This window comes from Branchiostoma lanceolatum, chromosome 3 (genome assembly GCF_035083965.1).
Source record: "Branchiostoma lanceolatum isolate klBraLanc5 chromosome 3, klBraLanc5.hap2, whole genome shotgun sequence".
In the NCBI taxonomy this organism is placed as follows: domain Eukaryota; kingdom Metazoa; phylum Chordata; class Leptocardii; order Amphioxiformes; family Branchiostomatidae; genus Branchiostoma; species Branchiostoma lanceolatum.
Genome location: NC_089724.1, coordinates 20074137 through 20091100, shown reverse-complemented (window position 1 = coordinate 20091100; position 16964 = coordinate 20074137). Strand labels below are relative to the sequence as shown.

At 41.8% G+C, this 16964-nt stretch overlaps 2 protein-coding genes across 5 annotated transcripts in view; one reads left to right on the top strand and one right to left on the bottom strand.

Moving 5' to 3' along the window:
- Window positions 1-4059, bottom strand: part of LOC136430918 (mucin-2-like) — a 38942-nt gene extending 34883 nt beyond the window's left edge. Inside the window, exon 1 of one of the 2 annotated variants that reach the window (XM_066422012.1) lies at window positions 3925-4059. The gene's annotated coding sequence lies outside the window, so the exon portion shown is untranslated. The remainder of the gene's footprint in view (window positions 1-3924) is intronic. The other variant, XM_066422014.1, reaches the window with a different exon arrangement.
- Window positions 4060-7654: 3595 nt separating this feature from the next.
- LOC136430914 (lysoplasmalogenase TMEM86A-like) lies at window positions 7655-16267 on the top strand. Of its 3 annotated transcripts, XR_010754949.1 has the most exons (6): window positions 7656-7972; window positions 10090-10243; window positions 10624-10737; window positions 10951-11301; window positions 11520-12370; window positions 12483-16267. XR_010754949.1 is itself a non-coding variant. In XM_066422009.1 (5 exons), the coding sequence occupies exons 1-5, from the start codon at window positions 7955-7957 to the stop codon at window positions 11762-11764; spliced, it is 789 nt and encodes a 262-aa protein (XP_066278106.1). In that variant the 5' UTR covers window positions 7655-7954; the 3' UTR covers window positions 11765-15525. The 3 variants fall into 3 exon arrangements, 2 of the variants coding, with proteins under 2 accessions (XP_066278106.1, XP_066278105.1); XM_066422009.1 differs by having other exon boundaries at window positions 7655-7972; window positions 11044-11301; window positions 11520-15525; XM_066422008.1 differs by having other exon boundaries at window positions 11520-15525.
- Window positions 16268-16964: the final 697 nt, after the last annotated feature.

Sequence of the window (16964 nt, the reverse complement as noted above, 5' to 3'; positions counted from 1 at the left end):
CTGTTATCATGTATGTATGACAAGAGGCAAGATAAGAAATCGATGTCAAATACTGTTAAACCAGCTGCAGACAACGTCCTGGCAAAACAAGTTCAACTTCAACTAGATACTATTCATGGCGCCGGTCCTCTGATAGCGTTTCTCCCTGTGTGAAGCATTCAGTCTTCATTGCCATACGCAAAATACTCCGCTGTCACCGTAGTTGCAAGAATAACTGAGAACTTTGAAGACCAAGGACGACTTAATAAAATGAGGGTGTGAAAGAGAGATTCATCTTTTGTCGCCATGGAGTCTGGAAATACAGAAATACATTCTTCATCACTGCATCCTCCGTAGTTATCCGGTACTTTTCTTCCTTGCCTACTGCTGTTCTAAGGGCGATTGGAAGTTGTAGTCATTCGTCAAAACGACAGGATTGCGTTACGTCGCAAACACAAACACGAGTATTCTCCGGGGAACGGGGCTGTACAGGGAGAAGCGCGCCGTAGGCTGGAGCTATTATGTTTCACTCCTGGGAAAGCGCCTGATGACAAACCGGCCATTAAAAATCCCATTTCCACTCAGAAACAGAAAGGCTTTCACCTGAAAATACTCTGATGCACTGCAGAACATCCATCTTGGCACCGCATTAACATAACAGAAATAATGCACTTTCCACCCGGAGGCTAGAATAATGGCACCGTGTGCAGATATCATGTCGGGAGTATGCGCACACACGCGTTTCATTTGTATAAGTAGCAATTGATTGTTTCATCTTGATACCTAAGCACGATTATAATTTGAGTCTCGTTATAGCTCTGCTGTGGTTATGTGATGATATAGCAATGCAGTTCTCCTGTAAAATATACGCAAACTTAATGTCTAGTATGAATATCAGCTCTGTGTATATGATATTGATAAACGCAAATAGTCATGAACATCTGTCGGGATTTTTTTTGTATTGATGTGATAAACGAAGGCACAATTCTAACCTGAGTCCCAATCTCTGTAAAGAAGAGGAGTAATTTCTCCGATCGATATGACCGCAGGTGATCACCCTTAATGTCTGCCTACCTTTAAGTATATACTTGGGTACCGTTTTGTAGTAACGATAGTCATGGGACAGGTCCGGTTCTGTAAATCCTCAGGAAAATTACATCTACTAAGTACAGTTATTTCTAGCCAATGTACGTGTATTGTGGACTGCTTAGAAGTTCATGTGAGAGAGGCACCTTGGTTTTTGGAAACAAATCCAGACGGAATGATGGATCTAAGCTTCTCCGTTACAGCCCACGTGATTTTCATCCTTAAGGGGTCTGATACGCAAGACCTTACGAATGTACAAATTTCCCGTATATAAAAAGACTTGCTCATATTTCTTAGTCGAAGTTGAGCGATTGTTCGCGACGCAGCACTATCGACTTGAGAGTTGCATTCCGATGAAAGACGATATTTCCCGCTCGGTGTATTTTAATTTTCTTTTGAGTATGCGGAATATTCCTGCCCCTCCCCAGGTCCACACAATCATGTGCTCCCTCAGACATCGCTACCTGCTGATGACGTTGACGTTATTCTGTTTCAGCGACATGAGACCTCAGAACTTAATCTATCCCCGCGCTTGGAATCTGCGCGGCCCCCATTAAATCGTCATTTCACTCTCACCCGAAGGCAAGATTTGACCTTGGGATATATCACCGCCAATCAAAATGTCAGTCTGATTCTTTTCATTGCTCCTCCCGTAAAACGCCAGTTTGCTCGGCAAATATACAAGCAGTAAAGGTTCCTTCTGCAATTTTCCAGGAGGAGGCAAAGCGGGAAGTAAGTTTGGCAGGGCGGGGGTAAATGAAAGACTTCTCACTCTCCGAGCAAGGGTGCGATTGAAATTTTCATAATTTTGAAACACAGAAACGACATATCTTCGAAACTGGATCTTTGAAATCGATACATGGATTTGGAGATTATGCGACAATGGGCCATACAATTATGCCTTGTTTTTAGAAATACTAGTTAGTGAATGGTAAATGGTTTGGTGTTTCGGAATTCTATACAGTTTCCAAAGCATTCAGTACATGACTTCCACTGTATATCTAATTACAGAAAAGCTAACTTCTTCCGGATCACACAGCATGTCTTTCCTCTAACCACCGATGTATTGTTGATAACTGCATAGTGCAACCATTTTACGGTTCGTTGATATAATCATCTCCAAAACCATGGAAAATTCTACGTGCACCTCTATGACGAGTGCAATGGGAAAGGTCAACTTAATGCATTGCGCTATTACGTCTGTGACTGTCCCAGATGCTTCAGATGACAGGAAAACAACTGCTCACCCACAGAAAACCACTCGCCGATTATTGTAGTAAGTCCACCCCCTCTGTGTCCGAAATTGGATGGATAGAAAGCCATCTTATGTGCCAGAGAAACCCGTCGTTATTACATTGTTGCACACGAGCCGTAGACAATACAATTTGAACCAGGCAGAGCGTGACATGCGACGATGGCGATATCATCATTTGATTTTTTTTTTCAAATCTACTGCTGCAGCTGTATCCAATGCTTAGAATCTCTATTCGCTTGGAGACAAACATTACCAAACAAATGGGGGAGTAAGTAAGGACGAAAGTGCAATATTTTGTTGGCATCCAAAAATAGAATTACATGTATATCCTCCTGTATTAAGTAAACCTACATAACCGGTTTACAACGTTTCAACACATGAAACAAATTGACGCTATATATTGGGAGGTTATTAACAATATTGCAAAGCAAGGCCTGACTATACTACAGTGTCACTCATAGACAGCTTTCCATTCAGGTCATTGTCATGATTAGGACTTTGTCGTACCATTCAGCTTTGATAAGGATCTATGGAAACATTTCAACTAAAAACATACAGTGAAGCTTGCAAATAAAGATTTAAAGGGGACTTCCATCGACCAGGCCATAGAAGCCCTCACAAGAGACTACAGTGAAATATTTCAAGATACAGACTCGGAGAGTCGTATGGTGGATTTGAATCGCTTCCTCGGTGACTGTCCCACCATTGAAGGCTAACCATGCAAACTAAGCGTTTCTCCCGCATTAGTCACAGTCTATCTGTTAAAGCCAGCTGTCGAAACATTACAATGATATAAGATAAATAGAGACGGCTTGTTTTGCCTGATTGGAACCCTCTGTGCTGCTGTACTGCAGTATTTGTACGTATTGAAGTTATTGTTGTTTCAAAGGGTGCGAGCGCTCCGGACAAAAGCAGTCATCTCGGGACGAGCAGGTGAAAGGCACTCGAGCGGAACAAAAGATGTGTAAATAAACATTAAATGACAAAAGGTTTGGGAACAACCATGTAGGGGATACGCCAGACATTTAGACTCTTACAACCATAGCAAATCTTTTGAGCTGTTCGGACGCACCTTGCTAAGGCGCACATCATCGTAAACAGACTGAACGGAAATACAAGTCATTGTGGATCGTACCTTTCTCATAGAATTTTCTTACATTTGAATTATAATTTATGTATGATACACAAAAAAAGACGGACAAAATATGTTCTTCTCACCCGCCAGTCATTTACATGACGCTTTAAGCGGACCATTGTGCGTGTGCCCGCCGCTACGTTGATGTAGAACGTGCGAGGTCAGAGTCACCATGAATTTCACAGTACATCATTGAATCTGATCCCACGGACGAGCTTCCGAGAATCAAATCTCATTCGTTATTAACCAAAAAAGCTAGCTTGCACTCAGGGGAAATTGAGCGCATTTTTCAGCATATACAACACTCACACAGAGGAAGAACGACTTTTTTTCACCTTTAGTCATTTTGCACTCTAGTAATTTTATACTCATTAGATTTATATGTAAAAGACAAAATAGGCACGATTAACGAAAACCGCTATTCTTTAACATCATCTTCAAGGAGCTATTTCTCCAATCAAGTACTCACCGTAGACGTCGCTGCAGAAGAGTGTGTATCCGTAAATGTTCAGCGCACCTCTATAAGAACGGCGTGCTTGTACCAACTGCACCAGCTTCCTCCGGAAATTCTGCAGCCCACCGTGCCAGAATTCTCAGGGGATGACGTCATCTCATTTACATAAATGCGGCTCTGAAAAGGTCGGAATCCGTTCCCTGGCCCCAGGATTAGAAGGAGAATCACAACGTTGACGTTTAAGACTATTCTACATGTAGTATTCATATACACACGATGAAAAAGGTAGGAAAAGTAGATTTTAGCATGTATGTCAAATAAGTTAATTTTGTGGAAATGGTCTTTTTACGTGAACAGGGTATACGTACTTAAGAACTCAAAGGAAACGTAGAAAAGGGGAACGGAGAGGAAACAGCGTGTGTGACCTTCCTATTTTCGTGTACCAAATCTTGGTAGATGCGGTTTGGTCTCAAACGCTAGATGTCGTCCTTAATGCGCTGCAGGGAGCTTGAGCGCAAAAGACCCTTTCGTATAGTTCACAAATCATACCTGCCCGTGAAGTTGGTAAGAACAGAAATATGTTTGTACGACTGGGTGTATGTCAGCGAAAGCTTACGAGGAGAAATGACTTATATCTATCGGTATTCAACCATACAAACCTCCTCCCGTGTTCACCATCCATCTTAGCTGAGTGCTAACTGACGTCTAATTACACATCGGAAATAAGAAAACATTGAATAATGTTTCTGACCTTTTCATTACTGGGGAGTTGGCAGTAGATCTTGTCCCGCATGTGCTAATTAATGATTGGAAGACATTTGACTAATCTCACGTTACTGATTATATAAATATAAGAATGTCTGCTGTCATGTTAAGTACAATCAAACCAACTATGATTCATGGTTTACAAATACTGCTCAGCGAAACAAGTTGGAAATTATAACAGGAAGGCTTTTATATGTATCTTTATATTTCTAATCAAACTGCTCTGAATATTCATGCCTGCATGCCCCACAGGTCAAAGAGAACTGACAAGAAGGATTGAAGACGTCAGAAGATATAGTGCGGGTAGATAAACGGTTCGCTTTTGTCATACTTACCTTGCGCTCAGAATGAGGATAGCTACCTTGACATGAAATTTCGTCAACTGAACGGAGGTAAACATGCCATAAGGAGGGCACCAATGAGTAGCCTCGTTCGCCAGGCTTTGATCGGTGGCACAGTATCTGGTAAAGCGCGTCACAACGTGCGTTCTGTTTTCAAACAAAACTAGCAGTTCTTTTAAAAGGTTCACCTACAATACCCTCCAGTTACAATATCAAAATCATGCTGATGACACAAAACTTTATAAATGATTCAGGGAGGTTCTAGGTACTTCTACTTGGAATCTCCTTGAATCATTTGTGAATATTACCATAACATTAATCAAGGGTCGGTACAGTTGTATGTATTATGTATCTTCATATTTCAATTACTTTGTGTATTTAATTATTCAGTTACGTTGTTACTATCGTTAATTTGATATGCTTTACCTCAGTCATATCTTATTTTATTTCTGTTACGTTTGTTCAGAAACTTGCTTAAGTTTGTTATTGTCTCTGTCTATTCTTATTTAGTTTTTCTGTGGTGCTGTAAAATAAGACTATGTACTTGAGTTTAGCGCCACTATGTCCATGTCCATGTGTATCTTGTTTTCTGATTTAAAAAAAAAAACTTTAAAAAAAACGTGCACCTGTCTGTCTCTAGCTAGATCGATATTCCAACCGCCGCCCGTCGAGCGGGATAGTCAACCTGAAAAGACAGGTCCTTGTGCGGGGGAAAAGAGTTGGCAAGCGTGTCGAAAAATTACCTGTTGGAAGACACCTATTGTACATCATGCCTAAAAGGGCTTAAGGGCATCTTAATAAACCAAACCAATAAACCATGCATGCGGAGGCGAATACCTGCAACGTACATGCCTCAGTAAATACATGTACTCCTCACGACGGCCAGGTGACCATTTTCTTTCTTGCTGCTAAAATGTTGTTCCGGGTTTTGTATAAATATGAACCTTAAACATTGTACGGTGGTATGGATTAGATGCTAGGTAGGATTGAAAATTGAATTTTCTTTTGTCCTAGGATGTAATGTGTTGTAAGTGAACGCCGTCCGCATCAGGACTTCAAAAGTAATATCGCCAATATTTTTCTAACATCTGACCTTTAAAAGCATCTAGTTGAGTCCGTTAGCCTTTTAGCGCCTTGTAAATATTAATAAAGCCATTGAAATCCGATGGACCGAATCTGAGTTTATCGCTAGGATCTATGCCAGGGGACACAATTTGACTTTGATGAGGGGAAAAGTGAATTTCTTGGGATGAGAACAGACGGCTCTAATCCGGGCCCATATTTGGGCGGCAAAGCGAGATGAAACAGATCAAGGTTACTGCGCATGACACATTTATGAGAAATTATAACAGCCATACATGAGAACGGATGGGACGTCAGGATATTTACGTACGTGTACGTGAGACCTGTGGCGACTTTGATGGACGTTTGTGTACCAATAACTACGACGGAAATATTTTGAAAACATAAAATCATCAGTGATATTCTTGAGGTTATCACCAATCAGATTTTCCCAGATTTCTCTGGTGGGGGACCGGTAGATACCTGATTCTGTCATCTACACATGAAGCAGGTACATGGCAGATGTCCCCCACCGTACTATATAATTCCTATTGTTTTGAACTGTGGTCCAGAGGTCAATGTCTGCACCTTTGCTGTTTGGTTGGTAATATTGGACCGTAAAATTACTAGTGGGTTGGGTCGCCCCGCATGGGGGCAGTCACAGGTTTGGACGTGTTTCGACAAAATGAAAACGAAAAGCTAACCACCCACAGTTTCCACGTTTTTTTTGTAAAGCAGAAACCTATTCTAACCTCGGCAATGGCTGCCACCATAGTGGTAGTCATATGGCTACCTTGCGTTTTGATAGGTTTTCCTATGTGACCATCTCTTGGGAGAGCCCCTATCAAGTCATACAAAAATTGCAGGCAGACTTCCATATGTGGATGAAGCAAACCGCGTGGAAAAGAACCGGCTATGATAACTACTCACTTGTTAATGATAGAAAAAGTCATAATACAACAATACAAAAGTAGCGGCACTACTGAGTGTTTTTGGTACGGTGTTTTTGTCTCCGTTTTACAAAAGAAGTAAGATTATGTCATAGATGTGCGACTGATCAGTACGATTCAAACAATATAAAGGTTGTTAAACGTTCCAGTTGTTGTTAGCTCTGTGTGCGCTATAGTGAGAGGATCCACACAACGATAGCAATGGTCCCTTTCAGTTGTAATTGGTTCAACCAAAATAGACGAACCATCGCTATCAACCGTGGTGTAACGACGCCTCCTATCGTATGCAAGTCAAAGTACAGTTATCGAGTCAGTGTTGTGGAGACGGCCTTTGTATCCAAGCAGCTACTTAGTGTGCAGTTTGCGTTCTTTCTTTCCTATATAGACCAAGGGTGTACCTGCTTCCGCCCTTTGTATTTCGACGTTTCTCTCCTATCGTTTGATGGAGATGACTAATTAATCCTCCCTGGCGTGTATTTCAGAATATTCCAAATTTCATCTTCCCTACTGGGGGTTGTTTTGGGGACCATTCCCGTGTACACTACATTATTCCCTGGGGGAAGTTATTTGTATACATAAGGTAAAGAGGTCTATAATCCCCTGAGACCGTAAATCGCTGGTGCGTAAACGATCGAGGGTCACAGGTTACAATGTACGCATGACTAGTCGCTCACACTATCGGCCCAGTTATTTCACAGAGAGCCTACAAGATAGCTCGGGTGTCGTGTATTAGGGTTCACGAAGTCGCCACTCCAGTTGCAAGTCAGAAACATCGGGCAGCCGAGCGTCAGAAATCACCGTTGTTTACCACATCGTCACACAGAGCTGATGAGACGTGAGATTTTAGGGAAGAACGCTGGCAGAAGAAATCTGTCAGAGTTACTGAGTGATTTACTGAGTTGGTGAGCCACCCGACCGGACTCCACAATGAACGCTAAGTTAGTGGTAAGTCTGTGTGTTATGACTACTGAGTCACCCACTGATTACCTGTTTGCATTCTGTCTGCACCAGATGTTGTAGATAATCCTACTCCCCGGTTCTTCTCGCAGTTACTAGTATTTTGTGACCAACTAGAAACATACACCACATTTTGGACAGCAGTGAGACGTGGGTCAAATTCTTGCCACATGGGTAACGTTGCATACACTTATGATAATCTATCTATATTGGGCTCACACAGGCTTGTATTTCGGATATATGATATAACTTAAACTCACTGGGATGGGAGTTGGAAGTCAAAGCATCGTCCTGGTGGGGGGGGGGGGGGCGTCTGACAGACTGGATACATAATTGGCCCTTTACAAATGTATGTGCTGTAACAGGTCCTCAGGGCGTCACCTGATTGATCCTGTTTATATACAGCATTAGCCGGAGTGTCATCCTGTTTCAGTTCCAGGCTCTACCTTCTTCAGTGAAGGTAGAGCCTGGAACAGGATGACACTCCGGCTAATGCAGCATAGCTTCTCATGACCATTTACTGCCTCGTCCATACACACTGTGCAGTAAGGCCACACTGGCTTAATTACCTTCGCCATAGGCAGTTGTTGTTGTTGTTGTTGTCCTTGTTTAACGTCTATTATATCGCGCTAGACGTGGTCTCTTGGTAGAAGGTTATATTTTCGGTCTGGCTATAGTAGAGTGACAGTGGATGCAGGCGGCATAACTCTTGAAACCATGGATGGATGTTCATGATTTTTGGTAGGTAAGTTACTGTTGGGGAGACGAAGGTCAAGTTCGAGAATGGGCCTTCTGGTGGGTTCCTGCAGTGGACCTTCTATGTTTGTTGGTTTGTTAGTGAACATGAGAACTTGAGAGGCATTGGATGGATCGTGATAAAATTTAGTAGGTTGGTAGGGGTCAGGAAAACGAAGGTCAAGTTCGATGATGGGCCTTCTGGCGGGTTCTTACGATACTGCAGTGGACATTTTGTGTTGGTTTGTTGGTTTGTCTGTTGGTTGGTTGGTTTGTTGGTTTGTTGGTTTGTGAACGGGATAAAATGACAAAATAACAAAAAATCGCCAAAAATCGTCATTTCAAAATATAAACATAGGATTACATACTCCTTGATATATTACTATCATGTACATTCCTGCAAAGTAATATTGATAAACATCGAAGTACAAGCCAAGGAGATACTTTTTTCAAAAAATCATGACGTAATCATGACGTCATACTAATTTGCATAAATTATCACCTTGCTATAAGGAACTACCTAAAAAAATTAAGGTTGAGGAAGGTTTATAAAGGGTTCTTTTTAATAACATCCCAAAACTCCTCAGCCACCCTTCAGCTGTACCTTAAGCTTGTTCTTCCGAAAGTTTTTAGGAACGGGTTTATTGGATTGTTTCATTGCATTCATGAAGGAGTGTCTGGCGAAAGTAGTTTACAGACATCGACGCAACCAGACGCTCTGTTGTGATTTTTAGGGGCAATGAATGCCCTCAGGTCACAGTGTAATAGATTTAAAAGTAGACAGGTTGATTGACCAAACTCAAGGAGGGGGCCTACCAGTGACAAACAAAAGTCTGGGTATATCGGATACCCGACCTGTTTGTTTTCTCCTTTCGCTCAAGGTACAACGGAAGCAAATATTGACTTCATCTGTCTGTTGAAGCTATTGTCATGGTAACATTGGACCCTTAAGCTTGTTTATTATTTCACCCACCAACGCATGACCGCGCCATCCTAAGTGTACATACTCATAGATTTAAAGGCAAAAGGGACACGATTAAAGCTCTAAGATTGAAGTTCACGACAAAAAAGGCACGAAAGGGTATCGATTTTTTTTTCGTAAAGTTGACATTTGAATACAAACTTGGCTGAAACGAGACACTGAACCGGTCATACTATTAGTATGTTCTGTTTGTCTAATTCAACTTTTGTGATCACTTAAATTTCAAAATTCGGCTTGTTGGTTGTTGTTTATTTTGCTCGTCTCTTATTTTTCGAACGCTGTCATGTGTTTTGGAGTGCCAAGTCAGAGTGGCCTATAATTACAGGTACGTAAATATGTGTATTCATTTCTACACAAACTTCACCTGGTATTGTTTCTCGTGTAACAGATGCTGACGTTGTTAAAACTGCTGCCCTTCATCATCACGTTTATCCTGTACTTCGCGCTGTTGCTGCCTGACAAACCACCTTCAGCAGAGGCCACAGTCGTCAAGATGCTTCCTGCCATGTGCCTGGTACTTTTCCTGGGCCTTCATGGAAAAGGTACGTCACCGACACGGTCTGATCTGATGTTAAAGTGTTGTGAAAATAATCTATCTACTGCGAGAGATGGCCACATGGACAAGAAATGGAACCACCACATAAACCATAGAATTAGCCAAGTTGTACTATTTCCAGTGCTGAAATTTCCTGCTGAACGGTTCTTTCCGCATTGTGCCCGTTTTTATCAACTGGTGTGAAGTATGCTTTCTTTACTTGATGAGTCTTCCCTTAGCCTGAGTGTCATCGGATCCTGTTTCAGTTCCAGACTCTACCTTCAATTTGTGAAGGTAGAGCCTGGAACTGAAACAGGATGACACTCAGGCTAGTCTTCCCTATCATGTCTTGTGAAGAGTTGCGATATGAGTTGCTCTCTCCCGCAGTGTTCTGTGGCGGGCGGCTGTACGACCGTCTCATGTTCGCGGCCACGTTCTTGTGCGGAGTGGCGGACGGGGTCATCGCCTGGGACCACCACCACGACGCCTTTTTCCTAGCAGGTCAGATGATGCATTTTTCGAGACAAATATGTGCTTCGCATTTTATGAATCTAACACGTCATGTTGTTGTGGGTCCCGGCGCAATAATACTACTAGTATAATGTGTATCTATAGATAGATACATACATACATATACATTTCCAATTGCACAACATTAATGGCATGTACTGACTTTGATTTTAAAAAGTCAGTGAACCGTTGCATCTCTTACAGGAATGGCCGTGTTTGGAGTCGCACACTGTGTGTTCATGGCTGCGTTCCGCTGCACCCCCCTCCGCCTCTTCCTCACCATTCCTTTCCTCATAGCTGGTATCATCCTGTACGGTGTCCTCGCGCCCGGTCTGAACGGGGCCATGTACTTTTTCGTCTTGCTCTACGCTCTGGTGATTGCAGGGATGGGGTGGAGATCCTTCTCCAGGGTTGAGATCAGGTGTTGTCTCGGGTGCTGCAGGGATGAGAGATGTGCGAAGTGTGTGGACTTGGGAAACAGTGAATCTGCTGACCCGGATGGACAGTGCTACGAGGCGTCCGGGGTGAAGTGGACTCAGATCATTGCGGCAATAGGTAAGGATCTACCTGGAGATGACAGTTAAAACGCACTGAGTAACTCTTACGCTTATCCAGCATCAACACATGATATTGACTTCCATGGAAAATATTAATCTCATACTCCTTTTGCTGCTGATGGATTAATAATGATCCGTTCAGAAAATTATGTTTACTGATTGCAGAAATAGAAAAGAAGAAGCTGTCTCATGTCCTTATCTTGTCCCGTGCTACAGGTGCTGTACTGTTCGCCATCTCCGACTCTATCTTGTCCATTTTCGCATTCCGCGTACCGGGGGATCCGTACCCGGTCCATAGGAGAGTGGCTGTTCTGTCCACATACTGGGTCGCCATCTTGTTTCTGGCGTTATCCGTAGAACCAGCAGAACCATGTCCCTGTCAAGGTCAAGGGGAGAGGGTGACGTCAGCAGAGGACGATGACGTCTCAACAGAACGGATCCGTCTGGAGGTAACGGCCTAGGGCGTTGTCATGCTGACGAACACCTGTGATATAAGTTCTTGTGAGGTTTGTAGAAAAGATACCAACTTAAACGTTACAAAGCTGAAGTCAATGTTAGCATGGTTTAGAAATTGCCTGGTGAAAATGCAATACGGTTTTGGTCGTATTAAAAGTGTCCAGAAGAAGACATAAGTATGGAATAAAACTATTCACTACAACAAAATGACTATCTTAGGTTTTACATGATTCAAGTTGGGCTAATTTTGAGTATCATAATTTTTTCTAATAACAAAACAATATTTTATATATTTGCCTATTTTAACACTGTGTGAGCTGTTGTATCTAAATATATAGTCAAATCTATCTGTGGCATTGAGTGTCTTAAAATCTGACGCACTTGAATTGACAGAATAAAGATAAGTGTACTATTCTTACTTTTATCGTGCACATATGAGGTCGTCTTGTGCAATGCATCTTGAAGCCGTATGGGGGCTACGAGTGATTAGTAATTCATGACGCTAAGAATTTTGGGAATTCGAATCACCTGCTTATTTTAGACCCCGCCAGATTTGAGTGCGGAAGAGAACCGATTTCTTGGATTCTGTGAAAGAGAACACAAGGCTTGAGGTATGTTTTGAAAATTATGCTTGTTAATTTGTTTGTTAAAACTTGATATCATCCCGGAAGAATGGAGAATAAAAAAATACATTTACGACATTATCATTGTGCTTTGTTCAAGACAAATGGCGTGAACAAAAGCACCCCCCTCCCCTTCCGGAATCTGATCAAGCTTTACTTGACAACATTCTACAACTGTGCTGTGTCGTGAACTGTCGGAGAAACCTTACTTACATTACAGCACTCATGAACTGGCCGGGCTTGTTCACACTATGCATCGTGCGATGTTGACTTATGACTTTAATGTGTTGGAATGATATGATTATTTAGAAATAGTCACACACACACACACACACACACACCCTCCTCCACCTGAAAAGTTTAACACAAGATAATGTATGATTACCTATTGTGAATACTTGATACCTACTAGTGTTCAAAAGAGGATTGGACATAATGTTATGAGGGCGCTGCAATGTTACATTTCTTGTACTCGCTTGGTCAACATATGGCCAGAATGAACCACCGTATATCGTGAAATGTTCGCGTTGTTTTAAGTTTGTGGTGACCTCTAGATCTCCTCCGAGAATTCTGCAAATATGCGTTTCCAAAATATTACTGTACTACACAATAAGCCCACTTGAAGTTCGAGTACGCATGTGCAGTACTAGTGTGAAAAGTGAAAGCCCTAGCGTGTAAGCAGTTCTCGTCTCGGCATTGTCGCCATTTACATAACAATGCCCAGACGGGTTTTGTTTACGTCTCAGAAGCCTTTACCTTTGACACTGCGCATGCGTACTCGAAATTGCGAGTGGGCTTAATGTTTCAGGCGCGAACTTATTACACTATGAGAACCTCGAGCACCTTTCCCTTCTACCGCGAAATGAAATCATTGCGAAAATAAATAAATATACAATCCTCCTTACTCACCTCTAGTCGTCAACACCAACAGATCCATTACCTGAAGACCGAAATGTCCGAAAATCTCCCAAAGTTTTGAATGTTGGTTTCTTCGATGTTATATTTCGGAAGAGTTGGAACAATAGTTTAAATCACAGAATTTGTATGTTTATCTTTATGAATCATTCGTATGCATCCTCTCTTGGTCTTCAATTCTTTATCAACATCTTCTTGAGCAATCACGAACGTTCCTGAAAAATACTCTCATCGGCGGAGGTCTGATCGCTCTGATCGCCACTGGACCATTGTGAACCGCCTCCTAGCGACAAGCAATGGTATTTCATGCATGTAGACACTTAAACAATCAGGAGGTTTAAATCACAGCGATACGATCTTGCAGATGACGGGGGTTTTATTCGCTATGATAAAACTACACATATTTCAAAGATGAAGCGAAATAATGACCATATCGTGATTATGCAATATCACAGACTAAACAAAACCTCGTGAGTCAATAAATTCGGTTTCATTACCATTTAATTGCGCCTGTCTTCGTGGACCAATGGAGCCATTGCTGAGTATCGAGTTGTTCAGCACTGATTCCTCGACTCTATTTCGGCTGTATACTTCAACATTATCCATTTACAGCACGACATTTACCCTCAGTGTGATTAGGTCGAACTGAACTGATGACGCTATAGATGTACAGCATAAGAACTTCCTCACCCATAAGGGCCCGTACCCTGGGTAACAATGGTGGCATATCCGCCATTTAATGACCGTGGGATTTCATCGTGCCAAGTTTTTTTCCCAAGCCTGGTCGGTTTGCTTTCTTTTAGGAATTTCTATTCATACAACTTACAGACGACACTGGACTAACTTATTGGGAATTTGGGGGAATCTTTACTCACCAACTATTTCGACGATGCACTTTACCTTCAGATCACTAGATGACGCTGTAACACTGTTCCATGACATGTAGAAGCATTGAGCATCTTTAAGACCACTTACTGATGTACCGATAACCGCTTTCTTTTAACCGAAGTAAACATTTCTTTGTTTCCTTGTCTCGTTCCGAATACATCAGTGCTGTCTCGAACAAATGTCGACGTCGGCGACATTACAAACGTTAAAGTCTATAAATGTTGTAACGTTTAATCCACCCAGTGTGGACTATGGACTGTCGGTCTGCTGGTAAGGTAGACTGATTATCCTTTAGATTAACGCTGTATGCAAATATGAGCTTTACCGCATCCCATCCCTAAATTAAAAATCAGATCTCACTACTAGGCTGACATCAAAGTTAGAGCTGCCCATAGGAAAGCATACCATGTTGAAATACACTGAATCAGGGGTTCATAAAAGTACTAACCCAAATTTCAATCTTAAAAATTCATCTTCACCAGAAAGTAAAAAGGGTCTATTTGAAAACCATGCAAAGAAAACAGATCAAACTCCGGTAAACGCTGACAGTAGTAAACAAGCCTTACCTTTGACCCCAGATATCTGTTGTACAGTAGCCAACAAAATACATTTGTCCTTGCGCCAACTAAACTGGTAAACTAAAGAATTTTTGACCAAGGTTGGAAATCTGAAAATTGTTTGGGTTACAAGGAACAGGTAGGGTACCTGTTCCTTTTAACCCAAACAATTTTCAGATTGGGTCAACATTTTCAACGAAAAGAAGGATTTTCAAGGATTTATATTGGCACTTGAAATTCCCATATTGAGCTCTTCACTGCGCAACGCAACTTTGGCGTCACCCCTACTCGCACCTATAAAACATACAAACATCCACCACATTGCATAACTTGATACCACACATCTTCTCACCGTGAGAGCTAAAAGAAATATCTACGCACACAATGCAAATGTTTGACGGCTTTAAACTACGGTTATGTCCTAAAAGCCACCAAGTGTAATTGTAATCTACCACATAATGTTACTGTTTGTGCTTCTTTCTGTTATATTTTATTTGATTTACACATTTATGTACAGTACATATGCTCCTGTTTGCGAATTTCCTGTTTATTGACATTTATGATTATCCGGCCTGAGTTGATACTTATGTTCATCCACCTTTTGTATGTTATATATTTATTTACTCCACCCTGTGCATATTCTGCTTTTAGCCGTTTATGTTTATCTCTGTACTCCTGATCTCTTGTTCATGCAATTAATGTAACGTATACGGTGTCTTATAAGCCCGCACGGCCTGGGCGCAAAATGGCGCAAGACACGGTAATAAAGTTTTCATTCATTCATTCATTGTACTCCACCCTCTCATCCGACATATCCAATTCAACCTCCCCCTCTTGTTGTTTCCATCGTGTTTTGTTGTTGCTAGTTTCATAATCATTAACAAGGATCGTAAACACCCACTCCTCTAGTGCCTGCAATCCGCAACCAAAAGCACTCTGATCTCCGCTACTGAGAACGGGCTATAGGAGCTTAAGGAAATAATAAGACTCTGGGAGTTGATATGATCTCTTTATGAGACGAATTACTCATCCGTAATGTCTGCATTGGCGCACAGGAAGGGTTCATTTTTCACTCGTGTCGACGTAATTAAGCCGTTAATGTCCTGGCTTTTTGCTGATCGCGATATGATGCGAATCTTGATCCCAGAGGCGAGGTATCAGGCGTGAAGTTTATTAGGGAGTCTTGTAACGAGTGATGTATAACACGCGATTACCGATCTGCTTTCTTCACGTCGCTGAGGGCTGGGGAGGGAATCTCATACTGCAGCTGCAGATTCCATAATGTAATATGTACACTAACTTGGGTGCGGCTATAGGCCACGTATCTTTTAATGAGAAGAATGAACAGGAAATACATGATATTATTAGGCGGGGTGATAAGGACTTACCCTTTGCAGTGTTACATGTACTGTGTAGAAAATAGTACCTGTAGATTCATAGTGTTATTGTTGCTATCGCTGTTGACGATGCCCCACCTGGGACGTCGACATAACAACCTGGCTTGAATAAAGTTACACATGCATCATTTCTCGTTATCGTCGTCAGCATTATTTCGGCAGGTACCCGTGTCTCTCCAGACCTTCCCATCTTTCATAGCATTCTGGAAAGGAACATTATTTATTTGACAGAAGGAAAACTTCAGTCTTCGGCCATTGTCAAGAGCTTTGCCAATCTTCACAACTTCCTGATATCCTTCATGTGTACTAGAGCCGAGCTCTCACCTCTAACTCTCTCACCTCATATCTACTAGGTTGAGCCGATCACGAACCTTCTCGTCCTCGCCGGCTCAATGCCAATAAAATATCTATACTCCATCTCTCCCATCTATCATGAATTCAGTGATCTGGCCACCACAGATTTCTTCCAAAGGCTCCAGAAGTCAACCCACAAAGCTACCCTATGTAAGAAGTGGTAACAATGTTTTATGTATCCAATAATGTTGGGTGTTCTGGCTCGCATGCAATAGCTTTTATTCCCCCCAATACAACTAAAGATGCTGCGGTAAAATATGTTATCACCGCGTCAAACCATAATAACGTCTTTGAAATTCTTGAAGGCGTTTCTTGTAGGATTAACAGTCCATGGACTACTTGACAGCAAAGTATTGAGGACCATAGTTATGAGCAACAAAAACATCCAATAAAAACTACAGCCATCAAAAACTCTGAAGACGTTTATAAGTTGTAATTGAGTCGTCAATCATATACACCGTGCTATAGGAT